At 38.5% G+C, this 21726-nt stretch overlaps 1 protein-coding gene across 3 annotated transcripts in view; it reads left to right on the forward strand.

Moving 5' to 3' along the window:
- The first annotated feature begins 1573 nt into the window (after positions 1-1573).
- The window catches only part of ZMAT3 (zinc finger matrin-type 3), a 32178-nt gene continuing 12025 nt past the window's right edge, over positions 1574-21726 (forward strand). Inside the window, exons 1-4 of one of the 3 annotated variants that reach the window (XM_060298399.2) lie at positions 1575-1831; positions 2007-2096; positions 5341-5667; positions 21216-21335. In XM_060298399.2, coding sequence (XP_060154382.1) covers positions 5398-5667; positions 21216-21335 — 390 coding nt within the window. In that variant the 5' untranslated portion in view covers positions 1575-1831; positions 2007-2096; positions 5341-5397. Of the gene's footprint in view, positions 1832-2006; positions 2097-5340; positions 5668-21215; positions 21336-21726 lie in introns of all 3 variants that reach the window. The other 2 variants (XM_030863196.3, XM_030863172.3) reach the window with 2 other exon arrangements.

Consider the following 21726-nt stretch of genomic DNA (forward strand, 5'->3'; position numbering starts at 1 on the left):
GCCCTATCAAAATACCAATGGCATTTTCATAAACTAGAACAAATAATTCTAAAATTTGTATGGAAACACAAAGACCCTGAACAGCCAAAACAATCTTGAGAAAGAAGAACAGAGTTGGAGGTATCATGCTCCCTGTCTTCAGACCATACTACAAAACTACAGTAATCAAAGCAGCATGGTACTGGCATAAAAACAGACAGATCAATGGAACAGGATAGACAGCCCAGAAATAAACTCATATAGTCAATTAATCTATGACAAAAGAGGCAAGAATATACAATGGGGAAAAGACAGCCTCTTCAATAAATGGCGATGGGGAAACTGGACAGTTTCATATGGAAGAATCAAACCAGACTACTTAAAAACAATGTGGCCATTTAAAAACTTGACATATAAAGTATGTATATATAAACAGAAAATTAGTTCAGAAAAACAATTTGTTTTCTACCTAAGCATGATGGATTACTCTCCCCAAATGACCTGTGTACACTAGCTGTGGGTGTGATTGCTAAACAGTCAATGTATTTATTAAGTCATTTCTAGAAAACAGTCAATTTGGTGTGTTGGTGGTAGCATTGGATGGTGTGTTTCAACCAAAGAAACAGCTTTAATTTCCTGCAGTAGTTTGCCTACGACTAAGGCACATCTTTCTATAAGTAGGTCTCCTTGACATTTTAATTAATGATTAAAAAATAAGTACACAACGTTGTGAATGTACTTAATGGCACTGAACAATTAACATGGTGAAAATGGTAAATTTATGTTATGCATATTTTACGTGCCCACCCCCCCCCCCCGGAAATATTCCTATGGGTTAATTTACAAGTTAACAGAATTTTAGAGCTGGAATTTTCTCAGCTCATCTTTCAATGTCAACCCTGAAAGTGTTGAGGTTGACTATGAGAGGATGTGACATTTTGGCCTTAGCCAGTCTCTTCCTAGTCTTTCCTGTTTTGCAGGCGCGGCTGGTGTGTGTGTGTGTGTGTGTGTGTGTGTGTGTGCGCGCGCGCGCTCAAGGGAAGGTCTTCTCTATCCCTTGCCCACTCTGATGCTGGGGAGAGGGCAAGTCTGTCTGTCTGTCTCTGTCTCTCCCTCTCCCTCCGTGTTTTCTTGTGTGATTGGAGACCACTGAGTAGGCAGCCGGACTAGTCTTCCTCCTTCCTGGGGAAAGGTGCAATTTAAAGGTTCTGTCGCAGCAGGTTAAAAGATCCTGGATATTTTGGCCACTCCACTCTGCCGCCTTAGCCGGCAATCAGCGGACTGAGGGTGGGGCTGGAATGAAAAAGGTTTGGATCTCAATGACAGGAGATGAAAGTTGCAAAAACTCTGCCCAGGTTTCTGCTCTGGATCAACTTTCCAGGTTATATGATGAACAGGTCTTAGGACTCGCGGTGGTGCATCCTCCCTCTGACTCGTGCCTTGGTTCGCCGCTCCTGCTCAGCGCCCCTGCGCTCACAGTCCCCGCACCTGCCGGGCGCGCGCCCCACCAGCCCGGGGCTGGAGCCTCCGTCGCCGCTGTAGTTGCCGCCGCCACGGGGCCTGCTCCACCAGGCACATGCGCACTGGCGACGCCGGGCCGGCGCCTTCAGTCTCCTCCTCCGCAGCCTCCGGGTTCCGCAGTCACTTCCTGCAGCTGTTTCCCTGTGGGTCCGGTTGGACTGACTTTTGACAGTCAGCCTTTAGCTGCGGAGGGGGCTCGGCGGGACCAGCGAGAAAGTTGCGGGGAGGGAGGCGGAGTTGAACCGGGCCGAGCGGGGTGCGTAGGACCGAGGGCGGCGGGCGTCCCGGGCAGACGCGGCGCCCAGACTCCCGGAGCGTTCTGGGGGTTCCGGTAAGTGCGGGCGATCGCGAGCCTCGGGGCATTTAGGACGAGCACAGGAGCGACGGGACTAGGAGTTCCTTTCCGGTGCGGTCTTTCCACCTGCCCTCCACGTGACAGACTTGCGCTGCTTTTATTTATCTGTTTGTTTATAAGCATTTCACGTGTACTGTTTGGATCATTTTAGGCGTGCAGCTGCCTTGGCCCTCGCGCTTGCCCCCGCCCCGTGGGAGACTGGGGATTCCATGTTTCGTGATGGCATCCTTATGGGATTGAGGTGCGTGTGTATGTGTATGTATGTGTGTGCGCGCTCGTGTGTATGCATGCACATTTTAAGAATGTAAGGTATATGTGGGCGATGCTGAAGTATATGTAGCTTTGATTCAAATAACGTGAAAGGTTCCCTGGGATTAGGAACCGTCATAGCTGAGCCTAGAGAACATTCGCCAATCCACCAAGGCCTCTTTTCCCCCAGATTCTTCCGTTCTTTTGGGTCTTCCTTATGTGATATACCTTACCTCAACTGATTATTTTTCTATTTTCCTCTCTCTCATTCCTTCTCGCTGCGTTCTGATGACCTTTGAATAACGCTCACCGTCTTTCCCTCGTTTCCAGAATTCCCAATTACAGACTTCCCTAGTTTGTTGAGGTGCCAGTAACCTGTTCCTTTATTGTGTTCCCTTTCCTAAGAAGATTTCTCCAAATGAGAAAGTGGTTGTCTTTAATACAGTAAGTGAAGAGTAGGCCCCAGTCCGATCATGAAAACTATGCTATATGATCATTCGTTTTCTTTAAATAGGGTACACTGAAGCTTTGATTTTCTTTATTGCCCCTCAACCCCTTCCAAACCGGGATATTAACCACCATAAATCCTTCATTTATGCCACTTCAAGCATCAAATTGAATGGCTTTTTTGATCCAAGGAATATTTTATTTACATCAGCTATCAAGTTAGTTTCTTTTAATCTAATGCAGTAGTTGAGCAGATCTGAGTCGCAAGTGCTTTGAGTCTCTTTATATTCCACCATTCCTGCTTTCACTGAAGGCTTCGTTTTAGTATTTCTTTTAGTTTTTTATTTTCCGCTAGTTTTTTTTTTTTTTTTTGCAAGTATAGAAATACCTGATGTAATTGTCATGCATAGACGCTTTTGGGGGGAGTTGACATCTTTTCGATTGTTAAATATTACAAGAAAGAATTTTGGACTATCTAGCTATTCTTTAAACATTATAAAGGTAAGATGCAATAATGGGTAAGTCTGTACTTGGTGAGAATTTTTTCTTCAATTCAGGGGGTTTTATCAGGCCTTTATTTTGATGGAAGCCTGTAGACAACACTGGGGGAGACACATGCTGCTATTTCCTCAAGTGGGAGTAAACTTTCATAAAACAAGTCCAGACATGTCTAGGCATTTGGTAGCATTTGATTTTCTGTTTATATTGCTGATTTCCTTTATCCAGATGTTTTGACACCCTCCTCCACCATTTCTCTTCTGAGCTGACAGCTTGTCATTGGCACTTTGGTATCAGTATGTCTCTGTACAGGTGGTATGTGTAGTTTTTTAATATTATGAATTATTATAATTAGGTAGTTGAACTTAAAAAAAGTGGTCTTTGTCTCCTTAGTTTCCCTTTTCAAAATATCTGTATCTGCTTTCTGAATGTCTTTGACTTAATTGAGAGAAATAATATGGTTATAGAGACCCTGACTTTTTAAATGTTCTAAATCTGTATTGCTTTTTAAAAAAATATTCTCAGAGAAATGGACAGCATACTTCTGCTTGAGAATAAAATAATATTGTTGTATTTCTAAATATTATGTTTAATGAGAAGTATTGTTAAGTACTATGACTAATAATTTATGTACTTTGTCCTTTACTATATTATTTTCCCATTGCACTGATGTCCTTTGCTGCCCCAAGACCCTGAATTTAGTATAAAAGCTGTTACTTGGTTGCAATTTCCATGTGTATATACTTATTAAATGTGGTAAAAGAGACTTTTAACTTTTCAAAATGTTCTTGGTTAATTTTAGTAAATCTATTATTGTCATGAAATGTACACATTTCTATTGCAGATGGAAAATTTCAGCAGCTTAAAATAGCCATATTCTATTGACCAAGAAAAGAGGTTTTAATAGTATTGAGAGTGAAAAGAATAGAGGAGTTTGAAATAAGGATTTTAATTTGGGTTAATTAGAATTGTGGGAACTCAAAGTGCATACTGTGGTTCATTTTGAGATACTCAGGGTTAGAAGTTGCCATCTGGGTGGGAGACCGGAGAAATCATAGATAAAATTGAAGTGGGATTGGAACATACTGGGTCTTTTCTGAGGGAAACAGAATAGAGACTATCAGTTATTTAATAAGAAGGGGAAAGCAAGTAGTCGAAAGACTGAGGAACTAGAATTATATTGGGGCTTGTGGTAGTGTGATTCAGTATGCCATTGGACATTTACTTGATACACTATTTCATGTAGGTAATTTACCTCTAGAGGGAGAGAAAATACTCTGATTTTATAGTGGACTCATGAATACCATCTAAGGCTATATGAGGTGGGGTCTTAAGCTTACGGGGAGCAGGCAAGTAATATGAATATAGGCAGCAGGCTGAGTGCAGACTGAGGTGGCCTAGAGAAGGCAAGCTTGGCTACCCCGGGACAGTGCCTGTCAGCACTAACTAGCTAATTGTTGCCCATGTAGGACCATGGGCCAAGTGTTGCCAGATCACCCTTTTATCAAGAGGAGCCACAAATCTTTTGATTTTTAAATGTTGACTTTAATTCAGTTTAAAAATGAAAGCAAAACAAAACACTGTATATTCCAAGCAGAGCACATCTGTGGCTGCATGTGGCGTACAGGTTGTCTGCTTGCAGCCTCTGCTCTGAGGAGTCATTGGCTCAATTATTTAAATATTACTAGTTGATCAGAAGGTACACTTTTATTTATTTTTGTCACATGGTAACTCAGATTTTTTCCTAGAGTTCCGTGATATTTTAGCTAGTTCTAGAAGTGCTGGCAGTAATCTGAGCAGTGACACTCTTTATTTCATTCTTTTTGATATCATTTGGATAGAAAGACTAGTTTGCATGGAAAGGAGATATTTGCTAAGGTTCTTTGCTGGTGGTGGTGTTTTTTTTGTCTATGCATGATTATGGTCAGGAGTGTTTAAGTGTGCCTGAGGGAAGGGGTCTGGACTGGGTGACCTTTGATGTCCATTTCAGCCATGTGATTTTTAGATTTAATTAGCCACGGATGCAATACTGTTAATAATGTTCCTGGGCCAGAGGGACTGCATTTGGAGCTGTGCCAAGCAAAATCAAGCCAGATCTATAAAGCTGTTCTCAGTGGAAGAGCACTGTGTCAGTGTGGATTAACACACAGGGGCAGTCTGCTGGATGAGGTAAAAGGAAAGGAGTCCTAAAGATGGTTTGGAGAAGTAGAGGAAGGGGCAGATGGTGTGGTCAATTTACACGTCATATTGCAGAGGACACATTTTTAAGTATTTTTTTGCTGTTGATTCAGATTTGAAGACCCGACTTCTCGTCACCCACTGGATTATGCCCAAGTCTTTCCTACCCAATGATCCTCTTGCAACACGCTGGGCTTCCTCCGCCTAAGCGGCCCTCATCCTCTCCTCCTATGTCAGTGGCTGCCAGGTCTACAGGAACCTTGCCGCTTCCGCCGCAGAAGTCTTTTGGGCAGGAGGCTTCCTTGCCTCTGGCCGGGGAAGAAGAGTTACCTAAGGGAGGGGAGCAAGACACTGCCCTGGAGGAGCTATGTAAGCCCCTGTACTGCAAGCTCTGCAATGTCACCTTGAACTCAGCACAGCAAGCCCAGGCTCATTATCAGGTAAGGGAAGAAGAGAAAAATCAGGCATTTAGTGGGAGAACATTTCAGGGCTCTGCCCAATTCAGAGTTGTCTCTGAAATGACCAGTTGTGCCTGGAATAATAAGATGGCTAAGTATTAGTTTGTTTGGCTAAAAACACAATGTTCCTACTTTAAAAAAAAGCATCACTTTTCATAGGATGGCGTCTCTCTCAACCTCCTACACTTAGCTGTGCGGCATTTGATAGCTTACCAGTTGTTAAATGTAAATCGTCTATGCGCGTTTGAACCTGTGATCCTAAGGAGAACAGCTGTTTGAAACATGGTGTACCAAACTCAATCCAGTGTCAAAATTGTTTAGAAGAATTAGTTTTATAAATATTCTCTTCTAGCTAATACAGTTTGTATCAGTTCAGGGTATTCTCTGTATATGAATCTTATGCTTTTCCTGGTGACCTCTGTCACTGCTAAGGAAAACACAGGTATCTTTCTGTAGTGAGAATAAAATGACATTGCAGTATTGAACCCTGTTCTTCATTTTTAATAATCATACTCTGACTCCTTTTAGCCTTTAGTATGAGCTGTTACTTATTTCTAAGATGTAAAGCTTCCACCTCCATGTAGAATAACTAGTGGAAAGGACAATTTTAAAGGATGTTATTACCGAAGAACAAATGGAAAATTAAATTTTGGCTAGAAAGAGAGTACAGTATTTCTTTTTATTCTAGATTGTTTTCTGTATATAAAATTATATCCTTTTTTTGAGAAAAGAGCTCAAAGAAGCAATTGAGGCCAAATGCCATTGAATGAAAGTGTATCTTCTGGGTCATCATTGATTTGACTATTCTCTGCATGAATATCTAAAATAATAAGACAGTATGGTAGAAAGATGACTGTTACAAAGATGTTTCTTCTATTGTGCCTCTACAACTTTCTCCAACTTAAAGCTTTTATTTACTTTGGGTGCAGGTCTTTTTTGTTTTGTTTTGATCTTGAAGAGTGATAATTGTGTCACTTTGTGATTGTACATCAGAAACATTTTGGTGGTGAATTGTTTTCTCTGGGATTTAGGGGGAAACATGATATGTTACTTCTCTGGAGTTCCTGTTGTTTGGGTTTGTTTTGCCCTCTGGTGCAAAAAGTTGAGTTGATTATCACCCAGATCTTGACACATGTCATTATTGGTTCATAAAGGCCTCTTCTGGTTTTAGTTTACATTTTTTTCCTTTTCTCCAACCCCTACTCTCATTCTCTCTGTGTACCACTCTCCACGACGATGGTTTGATACAGGGTCTTCCTTTGCCTGTTTTGCCATTCGGTTGGAGTCTGTTAGGATGGATAATCTATCTCAAATCCAAGACACAGTGCTAATTTTTGTCTTCATTTGTTCCTGTGGAATATTCAGTTTTATGGCCTACGACTCACTATGAAAAATCAAGCCTGGGTTCTAAAGTTTTGATTTTTAGCTGTGTAAAGCCCCTAGTAAACCATTAACTTGGGAGCAAGCCCACTTGTGTGTCATACAAACATATAATTACTCTTTACAGAAGAGTTGTTTACTTTTATGAGGGAAGACTCTCGGGCAATGTGTAATTTTAATATGTGTGCATGGATTGTGCATACACCTCCTGCCTGTTTTTCTCCTAATATCACTTTGTGACTTTATAGACAGTGATGGATGCTTTTGGTTATACATAGAGAGAATTCAGTTTGAGCAGGGTCGTTGGATTCTAAAGCTTAAACTAAACAAGAAAGAGAATCAACATTTATTTAGATTTTTTCTTTTCTTCTACATTTGTGTGTGTGTGCGCTCTGAACTTTTTAGCTAATGAGTAATATATACTTAATTTCAGCTCCCTCAGTGATACATTGAATATATAAATTAGAAAATATAAGAAAATGGAAGTAAATTTTAGATAAATTTCTCAATAATTAGAATTTTTAAGTGGAAAAGTTGGAGGAAAGGACAACCTGTCATAGAAACAATTTAAGCAGCCAAAAACTAAGGAAGGTTAGAGTAGAGAAGAAGCAAGCAGGTATCAAGAGAATGGAACCTAATGGAAAATGAAAAGTTTGGGTGTAATAAAAGCCTATTCCTAAGAGCTTAGAAGCAAAGATTTGAATGAAACCAATGTCACTGGTAATTCTTAAAGAAGAAGAAGTTTTCTGCAGAGGAACAAAGCAAAGCAGTTCATGTATACAAGTACAGAGCAATTTCATTAGGGTAGCATAGACAAAAGCTAATTTAGACGTGAAATCTGGATTTCAACGAGATAGAAATGTCAAGATGAGAGAGTGTGGATCAAAGAGTAAGTCAGAATAATAAACAATCAGAACATGAACACAACCTAGAGGTGGATGAACCAACATAGAAGGAAAGCATAGAAATGTTAGCCTGAAAGATGCATCAGAGACTACACCAAGGGTACATGAATAGGCTGTGATTTTAAAAGGCTGCTAAAGACAGGAGTAAGACTAATGAGTAAGTCTTATTGCGAACCAGAAATAGGCAGAATGGCAATGATTGTAGACTAATAAAGCTAATGGCTGGTGAGATGGTGGGAGTAAAGTTTTATTTCAACTCTAAACGCCTGCTTTGTAATTTTTAATACAGAGTGATACCAAGACTACAAATTCATTATTTCAATTATGTGTGAGATAAAAGGGGTCAGTGGTAGCTTATTTATAAGCTAGAAACACGTTCATGTGAGGTAATAAATCACAGTTGATTACACTACTCAAAATGTTTTAGTTAGTTGATGCCATTGTTGAAATCTCAAAGTTTCAAATTGCCCAGGGTATTGTAAACAACCCTTAGTCTGGTTTGAGTGGTGTTACACTAGAGTCTGACTGTATCATGTTCCAGTAATCCAGGACACACAATGGAAACTGCTCAATAAATACTTCCCTTTAAGCTCACTGCGATCTTTCCCTGCCATCCTTGTGTTCTTAAGTTGGGGCTGCCTTAGCAATGACCCATGCGTATCAGTGATCATCACAGATTTAGTTTTATTCCCAGGACTTTTTAACCCAGTCAGCTTGCTTCAAAATACCCTTAGCTGTTGTTTAATTTTTAATGAGGGTGCATATTTTTGTGGTCTCAAAATTATGGTTTTAGTTATAATTTAAAGTAAAACCTTTGGAGGAAAAACATGTCTTCATTTTATTAAAATTCGTCTGCAGGCTTCAGGTTACTTAGGGTAAGCCTGTCATGGAGTAACGTAACACTGTTTCAGCAGCATAAATGCCTAGAGGAAGAACTACTTTAGGATGGAAGGTCATTAACAGAAATTTAAAAAGCAAAAAGCATTGATAAATTTTGCTAAAGCATCTACATTTTAAAATAAAGTCAACCATTTTTTTTTTGTAAATTCCTGTACTCTTTTGAAAAAGAACTAGTTACTCAAGGTAAATTTTAAAAATCTGTCATAAACATAGATTTCTATTTGTAATATTTAGTAGCCAAATAATAGCCTATCATAGTAATCAGGTTAATTTGAAAGAGAAATAGGGACTTCCCTGGTGGCGCAGCAGTTAAGAATCTGCCTGCCAATGCAGGGGACACAGGTTCGAGCCCTGGTCCTGGAAGATCCCACATTGCTGTGGAGCAACTAAGCCTGTGCGCCACAACTACTGAGCCTGTGCTCCAGAACCTGCAAGCCACAACTGCTGAGCCCGTGTGCCACAACTGCTGAAGCCCGCGTGCCTAGAGCCTGTGTTCTGCAACAAAGACAAGCCACTGCAATGAGAAGCCCGCGCACCTCAATGAAGAGTAGGCCCCACTTGCCACAACTAGAGAAAGCCCGCGCACAGCAACGAAGACCCAATGCAGCCAAAATATAAAAAGAAAGAAAGAAAGAAAGAGAGATAGAACACAGGAGGAAAAAGTAGCTCTAGAATTGTAATACTGAAAGTAGTGATCTTAATTCATAATACAGAGAATACATCTGATGTTATCCCCAAATTTAAAGTACTGATTTTGGCACATACATTTTCACATTGATCACCCAGCTTTGGATAGCATAATCTCTAATTTCAGCTAATTTTTATGTTTTCAAAAATTTCCTGTCTGATTGTTTTTCATATGAGCTTGCAGTGTACTGAGAATGGTCAAAATATACTTCATCAGTGGATGAAGAAGCTCTTTGTGATCCTGTTAGCTGGATCTCACCGCCTTTCCGCCTCCCAAACTGAATCCATCCCTACCTCATTTCTTTGTATTTCAGAAGAATAGATATCCCTTCTTCTGTACAAGGCTGATTCCTCATCCTGTACTCTGGATTTCATCACCTGTCGTCTCTTCTTTACCTTAGTCAAATTAAAAACATGCTCAGGTTTTTTCCCCATGTAAATAAAAATAGCAACAACAACCTTCCCTTTCTTTTTAATTCTTGTTAGCAACCTTTCTTTTCTTCTCTCCTGTCCTTAGAGTTCTGCTGGGTATACTTGTCCTCTTCAGGTCTTCATTTCCCAGCCCACCATACTCTGGTTTCCATGCCAATATTCTCATGAAATGGTCTTTTCAAGGTCATCCGTGATTTTACAGGCCAGATCTAGCTTTCTCACTTGACCTCTTTGTAGCATTTGCACTGGTAACAGCTTTCTCCTTAAAACATTAAAAGATATTTTTCGCAAAATAATGCCTATAGGACAAAGTACTTATAATGAAAAGCAGTAATCACCTGTTCTCCCTTCCTTATCCATCCCCTACCTTTTCTTTCTTCTCCATTCTTCTTTCTACCTCCCATCTTGGGTTGGCTGTAGTTTTATTTTGACACTATCAAGGTTTATCACATTTTTGTTTATTCTGTAATCAAATTAAGTTTCCCATGCTTCGTATTTGCAGGTTGATTCCGACCTTTGAAAATTGATATTCAGCTTTTGCATTATTAACAGTAGGGAAATATTCACTGCAAAGCTGTTTCTTTCTCTTTGTTTCCAATGTCATGATTCCATGCTACTTAAAAGAGGTGTTCAGATGGGTAGCCCTTTCTTTTAAGTCACCAGTTACTCAAAATCATGTCCATTTTAGTTTGCTTCATATGTGGATTATAACTTTGAAATAGCTTTTTGTTTTTCTTTGAGTTTCTCACACTTTTAAAAAATATACAGAGAAGAATCTTATGCCTTAAAAAATCTACTAGTTTCTTAATCTTTCTGTTTATTGTTTACAATCCGTTTCACTTATCTTCATGAAACCCACTGATTTCCTGTTCTAATTTGGACTAGATATTTTACATTTGGATCATGACTTCATTGTGTAGATTTTTGTATTCCCTATAGTTTTTCATTGCTTTTCTTTTCTCCTTTCTTTTTCTTACATAATGTATTTTTATCATATCCTCATTTTCCCTTCCAACTCTTGAACACTCTGTCTATTGTGTGGGATCCTTCCCCCCGCCCTGTCTTCTGGATCCCTCTATCTTCTTGCTCCAGTCTCAACTGGTTGCCCTCTGGCTTTGCTGCACAGCTGTTAATTTTGAACTTCTCTTCATTACTCTATGGCTTAGGCTACTATTTCTAAATATACATGTTTTCTTTTTTTTTTTAATCTTGTTTTGTTGGAGTACATCTTCACCTTACTTGAAGGAAGGAAGGATAAATATAAATTTATATTACAACACATCTCTCTCTTTAAAGTGAGGGAGGGACTTCCCTCGAGGTCCGCTGGTTAAGACTTCACCTTCCAATGCAGGGGGTGTGGGTTTGATCCCTGGTTGGGGAGCTAAGATCCCACATGCCTTGTGGCCAAAAAACCAAAACATAAAACAGAAACAGTACTGTAACAAGTTCAATAAAGACTTTAAAAATGGTCCACATCAAAAAAAAATCTTCAAAAAAAAATAAAATAAAAAAGTGATGGAGTGATGAATGGGAAATAAATTTTTCTGAGCCTTTGTGTTTCTAAAAATGTCTGTATTATATCTTCATATTTGACAGTTCAGTTCCAGGCTGAAAATTATTTTCCTAAGAATGTTAAAGGCTATACTGCATTTTTTTGTGTTTGTGTATGTGTGTGTTTTGTTTTGATTTGTTTTGTTTTTTGTCTTCCTAGTGTTGCTGAAGAGAAATCTTATTCAGATTCTTATTCTCTTGTGGGTGACCCACTTTAATTTGGACGTTTTTTTTCTGGAAGTTTTTAGGCTTTCCTCTTTATCCTTGGTATCTGAAATTTCACAGTGATGGATGTGTCTAGGTCTGGGTCTTTATTCATTTGTCGCTGTCAGCACTAGTGGATCCTTTCAGTTTGCATACTCCTGTTTCTCTTGAACTCTGGAGAATTTTCTTTGGTACTATTTCCTTGATAATATTCTTCTCTATATTTTCTGTCTCTTTTTTTTTTCCCAGTAATTCTGTTAGCTCTATCTTGGATTAGCTGGATTGATTCTTCATACTTCTTATCTCTTCTCTCTTATTTCTTTAATTTCTGAGAGATATTCTTAAATTCTAATGCTATGTTGAATTTTTTTTTATTTTGACAATCATATCTTTAATTTTTAAGGATCTTTTGATTTCTTATTATTTTCTTTTCTAGCATCTGTTTTATAGGATATTAGTTAAGAACATGAAATCATGGACTTTGGGGTTAAGCTAGTGTTCAAGTTGTAGTCTTACTACTTACTAGATGTATGATATTGGAAATATTTCCTCATTTCTCTATGCCTCATGAAGATGATGATGATAATGATGATACTTATAATACCTGCAAGTTAGTATGTTTAAGGCATTTAGAACAGCTCCTGGTACCTGAGTTAGTCTTTAATTGTGTTTAGTTGTCCTAAGGTGCAGTGGAGCATGTTGGTATGGGCTCTGGAACAAGCGTGTTCCCAGCTCTGGCATTTACTTGTGGCTTTGGGCAAGTTTTATTTTATTTTATTAACTTTTTAATTTGAGTAACTTTTAACTTACAAAACACTTCTAAAAAATTTCTGAATGCACCTCATCAGATTCTCCAAATTTTATATTTTATGTAACTGCAGTGTAATTAGCAAAATCAGGAAATCAACACTGATAACAACAATATTATCTAATCCACAGACTGTTTACATTTCACCAATTGTCTACTAATGTACTTTCTCTGATTCCAGGATCCAATCCAGGATAAAATTTTGCATGTAGTTGTTATGTATTCTTTAATCTGGATGGGTTAAGTTTTCCTGTGCTTTTTACCATCTTGCAATTTTTGAAGAGTTGTTTTGTAGAGTGTCCCAATTTGGGTTTGTTTGTTGTTTTCTCATGCTTAAATTCAGGTTATGTGGTTTTTTGGACAGGAATACCATAGAACCAAGGTTGTGTCCGTCCCAGTTCCTCATTTTGGGAAGGACATGATGTGAATATTTTGCATCACTGGTGCTGTTAACTTTGATCACTGGTTAATGTGGTGCCTGCCAGGGTTCTCCTTTGTAAAGTTATTATTTTTCTTCTCATGTTTAATAAGTATCATATGAGGGGATACTTTGAGACTACGTGAATATTTCTCATTATATTTTTACTCAGTGATTTTAGCATCTATTGATGATTCTTCCCTGCAACGATTATTACTGTGGTGTTTGCCAAATGGTGATTTTTCTGTTTTAATCATTCTTTCTACATTTATAGTTAGAATTTTACTTTAAAGAAGAACTTTTTTCTTCTTAATTAGTTAATTAGTTAATTAATTAATGAATATCACTATGGATTATGGATTCTTATTTTATTCCAGGGATATAAACACTTACTGTAATTTATTTTGATGTTTTAACTGTCTCACATTTGACCAGTGTGTGTCCCTTCAGGCTGCTGCTTATGTTCTTCTGATAGGTCTCCATAATTTTTTGCATAGTTCCTTACTTTCTGACAATACAAAATATTCCAGTATTTTGTTGTACCTTCCCCATGCCAACCATTTCTTCAAGGAGCCAGGTTTCTTTTATTGGAGAATGGTATTTAGAAACCAAAATCTAAGTGTTAGGTGTGCCCTTTGGTACTGGAGTGTCATTGCTTCTAGATCTTCTCATGACAGAGCTAGTAATATATATGTATGTATACATACATTTGTATTTATCTATACGTACACATATTGAAAACTGAGTTCAGGCTGATGCTTAAAATTTCAATACAACATGACAGTGTTCATTCCAGCTTTCCACCTTATCTTAATGTTTAACTCCTTTCTTTGATAGTGAGAAACCTGGACTTTCATTATTCACAACACAGACACACACTCATTCACTCACAGTACACATAAAGTAGTTCAGGGATTGATAATCTATGTCCTTGTGAAAAACAAGCCTACTAATGAGAAGAAAATATTTGTGCATTGTTCTTTTTGTCTTTAGCATTACAGTGTGTAGTCAAAATACTGTTTTACAAAGTTACTTAGTTTACAAAGGTGCTACCTGCTAGGTCTGTCCTTTGTAAAGTTACTGTTTTTCTTTTTGTGCTTAATAAGTATCATGGGGGAGATACTTTGAGACTATGTGAATAGTTTTTTTCTTCCCTCTGCCTTCAGTGCGGTTATGGTATTTATTTTTTCATATAGTTAGGCTTATTTCTGTTTGTATGTATTTCATTTCGGGTCTTCCCCAATTCTTGTTGGCTTTGATTCTTTTTCTAAGTCTGTAAAATGTTAACATAGTTCTAGAAGTCAGAATCATACATAAAGGTATATTTAGAAAAGTGTCACACCATACCATCCTTTGTAGTCCATATTTCATTTTCTTATTCATCTTTCTTATTTCTATTTAAAATGATTTTACCAGCCTGTTTGGTTATTTAATGTTTTAATGTCTGGTTTGTCAGTTTTTAATGGTATCCCGACAGTTGCCTATTGCAGAATCAATAGCTTATTCTACTTTCCTCTTTCCTTTTTCTTCCCATTTTTTGTTGCATTATTTCCATTGTATCATAATGTATAATATTTGAACATTGATCTTTCACCCTCATCTTCACCTTTTATTTAGTCTTTGATACAATTAGACATATGAAAATACTTACCATCAGCCTTTTTGCTGAAGTTTTCCCAGTCATTTCTTTGTTGAATGAAGCTCTAATAGGTTTCTGAAGAGTGACTTTTAAGTATTGAATTCCTAAGGCCTTATATATTTAAAACTGTTTTTCTATCGTCTTGACACTTGATATAGGAAGAGTTGGCTGGACATAAAATCCTTGTTTCACACTTTATTTTTTTAAAAATCCTGCTCCATTATTGCCTTGTTTTGCATATTGTGGATGCCATTCTAATTCTTTGGCCTTTGTAAGTTATTTGATCGTTTTGCCTGGAGAGCTTGAGGACTTTTTTCTTTTTCTTTGAAGTCTCATACCTTTTAAAAGATCTACCCCAGATTTGACTGTTCTGGGTCAATTTTCCCAGATACCTGGTATGCCTTTTCAGTATGTAGATTCAGATCTTCATTTACTTTTGGACAATTTTAGACAATTTTGGACAATTATAGTTTCAAATATTAGTTTTTCTTTTTTTTTTTTTGGCCATGCTGAGTGGCATGTGGGATCTTAGTTCCCCACCCAGGGACTGAACCTGCACCCCCGGCACTGGAAGTGTGGAGTCTTAACCACTGGACCGCCAGGGAAGTCCCTCAAATATTAGTTCTGTTTGATTGTTTTGCTTTTCTTCTTCAGGGACTCCAGTTTTACATAAGTTATTCCTTCTTTACTTGTCTTCATTTCCATTGCTTCCTCTCTGACCCATTAACATTTTTTCTTTGTATCATTTTTATTTTCTTGACTGCTTTTCTGTTTTTCTTCAATGCCTCTTATTACATTTTCATTTGAGTCTATTCTTTGACACTTGTATTTACTCCTCATTTTTGGCATAATTATCTTTTTCTTTCCTGGGTTTAATTTTCCTTCTTTTCATTTCTCATTACGTTTTGCCCATTTTTCTTTGTACATTTTGAATTCCTGATTCAAGGTGATTTTTTATATCCTCAAAGTTTTGTTTGAATACTATATTTAATTCAGTTTGGAGTGTTGTTTTCTTCTGTTTTTTTTTTTTTTTTTTTTTTTTTTGTGGTACACGGGCCTCTCACTGTTGTGGCCTCTCCTGTTGTGGAGCACAGGCTCCGGATGCGTAGGCTCAGTGGCCATGGCTCACGGGCCCAGCTGCTTCACGGCATGTGGGATCTTCCCAGACTGGGGCACAAACCCATGTCCCCTGCATCGGCAGGCAGACTCTCAACCACTGCGCCACCAGGGAAGCCCTGTTTTTTTTTTTTTTTTGAGGGGTGGTTCATTTGCTGAGATGTATTGCTTTTTTTGGTAGTAACTTTGTATAGAATTGATTTGTTTTTGTCTATTCATTATGTGGATTTTGGGTAGTTTATGAGATTCTTTATTCAATGGCAACCTCTTCTATCACTGTATCAAAGTCCAGTTCTTTAATAATTTGTGAGGTGTTGTTTTTTTTTTTTTTTTTTACGGTGGTCAGGAGAGTGTTTGCATGTCCTCTGATTTTTGCTTTGTTCTGTTTTGTCCTGAAGGACGCTAACTTTTCCTGTTTTGCTTCTTTTCCCTTTCACCTGCCAGTTGCCAAAGGGTGCCTCTCCCTTCCTTTTTGCCTTTTTTCTCCTCTAGAAGCCACTTTGAAGATACCCACTTCAGATAATGTGTACATTTAAGTCCCTCTCCAGCAGTCAGTGACTGGATCATGTTTTAGTATTTATAAAATTAAGGGATTTACTTTTTCTGGTAGTGGTTATAAAGCAATTTTAGGCCTGCTGCTAGCTTCCTCTTTTCTCTGTCCTTCAGTTTTTGCTGGACTGCTCTTACTTACTGTGAAGGCTTGTGGCAGGAGCATGAGTGATTACTCACTGGGATTTGATGTTTTTTCTTTTTCACTTACAGTTATTTTGTAGTCTGGACATTCTGTGGCTTCTAGTTGTATGGAGGACATGGTTTTTGTGCAGTTTTATTTGTTTTTCTTATTGTTCTATATTGTTCATAGAGGATATATGTAGAAATGCAAATCTGGGCAGCCTCTACCTAGCTATCTGAAAGCTCTTGAGCAAATTTTTAACTCTCTGAACTTAGTTTCCTTATATGTAAAATAGGGATAATAATTATACCTACTTGATAGGGATTTTGTGAAGGTTAAATGAGATAATATTTATGAAGTGTTTATAATACTGCCTGTAACATAAGTGCTCAAAATTGTTAATTGCCATTATTATCATTATGTATGGATGCAATATCTGCTCGAATACTACTGTGGATACTGCTTTGGAAATAAAATGCTTGACACTATCTGAAGTTGATCCCTCCTGTAGTCCTGTGTACCTCATCTTCTTCTGCCTTTTTATGGACTGTGCTTCTATAGCTATGCTTTAGCTCCTGCATCATCTGTTCTTTTGTTTTTATTGACTTCCTCCTGTTGTCATGCAAAGAAGCCTAAGCCATCTTAAAAAAAATCTTCTGTTGACCCATTTCCCCTTCTAACTCTGTACCCTATTTCTCTGCTCCCTGTCATGGTAGAACTCTTCTATATAGCTGCCTATATGGGTTGTCTCCATTTTCACATCTCCCATTCTCTCTCTAAGCCACTTCATATGACCTTTTATCCCCTGCTCCTCTACTGAAGTGGTTCTTACCAAAGTTATTCTTGACCTGTGTCTTTTCAAATCCAAGTATTACTTCTCTGTCCTGACCTGGTGAACCACTCCTTTTTTTGTTATTGGTGCTTTAAAATCATTTTCAAGTCCCTCAGACATAAAAAGTATTTAAAATAATATAATGAACATGTGTATTTGCCATCTAGCTTCAAGAGTGAAAATTATCAATTCAATTGAAGCTGTGTCCTTTCCCAACAGTAGATGCTCCTATGCTCCCAGATGTAGCCACTATACTAAGTTGGTATTTATTGTTCATGCCCCACACTTTTTTGAACTTTTGCTACATATGTATCTTCCTATAAAAAAATGTAGTGGTTTTCATATTTTAACCCCCAGATTAAAATGATTACTCTTACATATCTTCTTTTCCAACATGTTCTTTTTATTCAGCATTTTGTTATGAGAATCATTTATGTTGACACGCATGGCCTAAGATGTGTACTTTCACTACAGTATAGTGTTACATTGTATGAACAGTTTATCCATTATCCTGTAGTTGGACACTTAAGTTGTTTCCACTTTTCAGTGATTACAAACCGTCAGGTTGTTTCCACTTTTCAGTGGTTACAAACCGTCCTTCTGGGAACATTTATTATAGATACCTCCTTATATGTGTGTTTCTGTTTTGTAATACCTGGAAGTAAAAGTTCCTGGGTTAATAATGTATATACCTAGATTCTTCTTTTGAAACACCTTGTTCTAGACTTCCACAATGCCACACTTCTCTGGTTTTCATTTTACTTCAAAACCAGGCATTCTCAATCTCATTTTTCTGGATCCTCATTCTCTACTGCACTATATTGTACCATCCTAGGGCTTTGTCTTTGGCTCTCTTCTCTGTCTTCACGCTTCCCATGATATTTATCAAATGTGATCCAGTCATGTAACTGCTTTGCTTAAAGTCATTCAGAGGCCCCCCTACTGCCTCTAAAGTCTGAGTTCTGTATCATGGACAAAACCATGAATAAGTAGCTCCCTGTGTATATCAATTCCTACCTCTTTTCCAAAGGATCCTGAAGACCATCTCTCCAGCAGACTGGGCCTTTGCTCACACTATTTCCTCTTTCCCAATTTTCTTTCCCCTCACTCCTTACCTGCCTAGTAAACTTGCTCATTTTAAAAGATAACTCACACGTCCCCTTTTCAGGGAAGCTTTCCCTGACACACTCAGGCAGAAGTAAGCCATTCCTTCTCTGTGTTCTCCTAAGCAGTTTGTTCCTTATCTCCACTATAATAGTGATTCATTTATCCAACAAATATTGATTGATTGCCTGCTATATGTTAGAAACTGTTCTAGAAATTGGAGCTATACAAGACAGACAAGGCCCTTATTTTCAAGGAGTCTACATTCCAGAGGGTAGGAAAGAGAAAAATATAAGCAAACATTATTTCAGATAGTGATACGTAGCACTATGATAAAGTGAGAGCAGACAGTGTGGCGGTGTGACGGAGAGTGTGTGTGGGGAGTGGGTTTGGGCGATGGGGGTGACACCTCAGGTTGAGTGAGATGCTGTTTGAGTTGAGACCTGAAAGATAAGAAGGAGCCAGCCATGTAGAGATTGGAAAGAAGAACATTCTAGGCAGAAGGAATAGCGAGTACACAGGCCCTAGAGTCCATGTGTTTGGCATGTTTAAGGAACAGCATGATGGGCCGTGAGGCAGGAACGTGATGAGGAGGAAGGGGTGCTGTGTGAAATCAAGTCCGAGAATAGACAGGACCAGATCAAATAGGACTTACAGGTAAGAGTTGTGGATTTTAGTTTATGTGTACTGGGAGGCCATCAGAATATTTTAAGTGAGAGGTGACAAGATGTGACTTATGTCTAGAATTGTCAGTATGGCTTCTATGAGGAGAATGCTAGGGGGATGAGAGGGTAGAGCAGAGACCATTAGGAGGTGCTGCCTACTACAAGTGCAAAAAGTTGGTAGCTTAGATTACTGTGGCATTTGAGTGTCCATGGAAAGAAATGGAATGACTTAGGAAATATATTTTGGAGGTAGGCTGACAAGACTTGCTGATGGACTGCATGTGTTGGCTTTAAGGAGGGATGGACTCAAGAAAAGGACCCCTCGGCTTTTCTTGAGTAACTGGGTGGAGAGGAGTGCCATTTACTGACATGTGGATGAATAGCGGTGGTGGCACTGATGAGAAAGTTCTGTGGTGGGGAGGGAACCCAAATTTATGTTTTAGATGTTTTAAGTTGGATATGCCTCTTAAGAATGCAATGTGTGGATCGCACGAAGGCAGTTGGGTATATGGCTCTGAAGGTCAGGGATTGTCTTAGTCTGTTGGGGCTGCTATAAAATTACATAGGCTGGGTGGCTTAAACGACAAACATTTATTTCTCACAGTTCTAAAGGCTGGAAGTCTGAGATCAGAGAGCTAGCATGCATGGGTTCTGGCGAAGTCCTCTTCCAGATTGCAGACAGGCTTATATCCTTATATGTAAGGATATAAGGAGATCTCCTTATATCCTTACATACAAGGATATAAGGAGATCTCCTTATATCCTTACATGGTGGAAAGAGGGCCGGGGAGCCCTCTGGCCTCTTCTTTAAAGGGCACTAATTAGGCTCTACCCTCATGACCTAATTACCTCCCAAAGGTCCCACCTCCAGATACCATCCCATTGGGATTAGATTTCAAAATAGGAATTTTGGAGGGACACAAGCAATTAGCTCATAACAGGGATGGATATAGGTAATTTTGGGAGTCACCAACTTATTGATTATATTTTAAAGCTGGGAAACTGGGTAAAATAACCTAGAGTTTGTGTATAGATGGAGATAAAAGAGGGCTGAGGGTAGTGCATTGGACGCGGCAGCATTTAGAGAATGAGAGGTAGGGAGGTAAGAGGTAGTCATAGAAGACAATAGAAGGAGGGAGTATGAATAGTATGGTGCTTCTTAGAGTTAGAGCATAATGACCGCACAGACGTGACTGTTGTATTTGACTCCTGGAGATCACTGTGACCATGGTAAAAGCACCTTTACAGCATTCCAGTGGCCAAAAAGTGGAACTTAGCTCATTCCTTTAACTGCTTATGTATCTGTCTCCTCCTCCAGACCATATGTTAGTCCTATTTATTTCTAGGGCCAAGCATGTAGTAGATGGTGAATAAATATTTGTCTACAGGTTTGGATTTTACAGTGCAGTTTAAAGAGTAATATACGGTTTTACCCTCATTTAGAATGCTTTCAGACCACTGACCCTTCCCACCCGTTTGTATCAGCTCAGCCATAAACTTGTGAATAATAAATTAAACGAAACATGATGAGAGAGGAAAGCCATTTTAATAGAGGTTCACAGTGTATCCTGAAGCCATCATGCTGTACTGAAAAAGGGCCTTGCTTTGGATTCAGAAGGCCTGCCTCAAGGCAGGCCCCATTGCTAGGCCTCCTGAAGGTGTTGGGGGCAAGTTCCCCACACTCTCTGGATTGCAGTTTCTCAGCTGTCATATGTGGATAACATTAACAAATTCCTCTTACAGGATTTTTGTGAGTGGCAAATGAGCTAATGCATATGAGAGTTCTTTGTAAGTAAAAAGATGCTCTGTAAGTGCTATTTTTGTAAAAGTAATTGGATTATCCATTTCATTACTGACTTACAAAGTAGATTAGATCAGAGTGTCATAAAATTCATATTTAGGCAGTGGCATATGAATGGCAACAAGTTGGGAGAGGACACAGATCTGGAAAATGTGGTACTTTTCCAGAAATATATAGGAAATTAATGTCTTTTGGCTTTGTTCTCTTATCGTTCAGAGATAAACTTAATCATTCTGTTAGAATCAAAGAGTAGTAGACTCTTCTACTTTAAGAGGTAATAATCAAATCTAGCTAGTGGTCTGTTTATCCCACTGTTGCATATCTCTGAAAGAATAAAATTTATTTATTAATAAATACATTAACTCAATTTGACAAATTTTCCTCACAGTGATTTCTCATTTCATGTTACTTCTAGGGTAAAAATCATGGTAAGAAACTCCGAAATTACTATGCAGCAAACAGCTGTCCTCCTCCTGCCAGAATGAGCAATGCAGTGGAACCTGTGGCTACTCCAGCTGTTCCAGTCCCTCCGCAGGTGAGACACGTGTGTCAAGGTGGGCACTGTCCTATGCACAGATGGTCATGGGTAAAATTTGTTGTCTATGTGCCCATCAAGGTACAGTTGAGCAAATATTCCTAAAAGGTCCTACTTAGTGCTTTTAACTCCTTGAACTCCGTGGTGCTGGATTTAATGCATGCAAAAATCCATGAATCCCAAGATTTCTCATTGGCTTTGGTTACGGTGCATGAAATGATGAAACAAAATTATTTCATGAGTCTTTCTCTATGCAGTTCTCAAAATTCTGGGTTAAATGGCCCTGAATGTCTAGGCGAAGCCCTGAATGAGAGATTTTTAAACATTTATATCTCTATTGCAGTTAATCCCATTGACTTTATATTTTGCCTTCCAGCAAGATCAGTTTCTT

The sequence above is a fragment of the Globicephala melas genome, chromosome 4 (assembly GCF_963455315.2).
Source record: "Globicephala melas chromosome 4, mGloMel1.2, whole genome shotgun sequence".
Classification (NCBI taxonomy): domain Eukaryota; kingdom Metazoa; phylum Chordata; class Mammalia; order Artiodactyla; family Delphinidae; genus Globicephala; species Globicephala melas.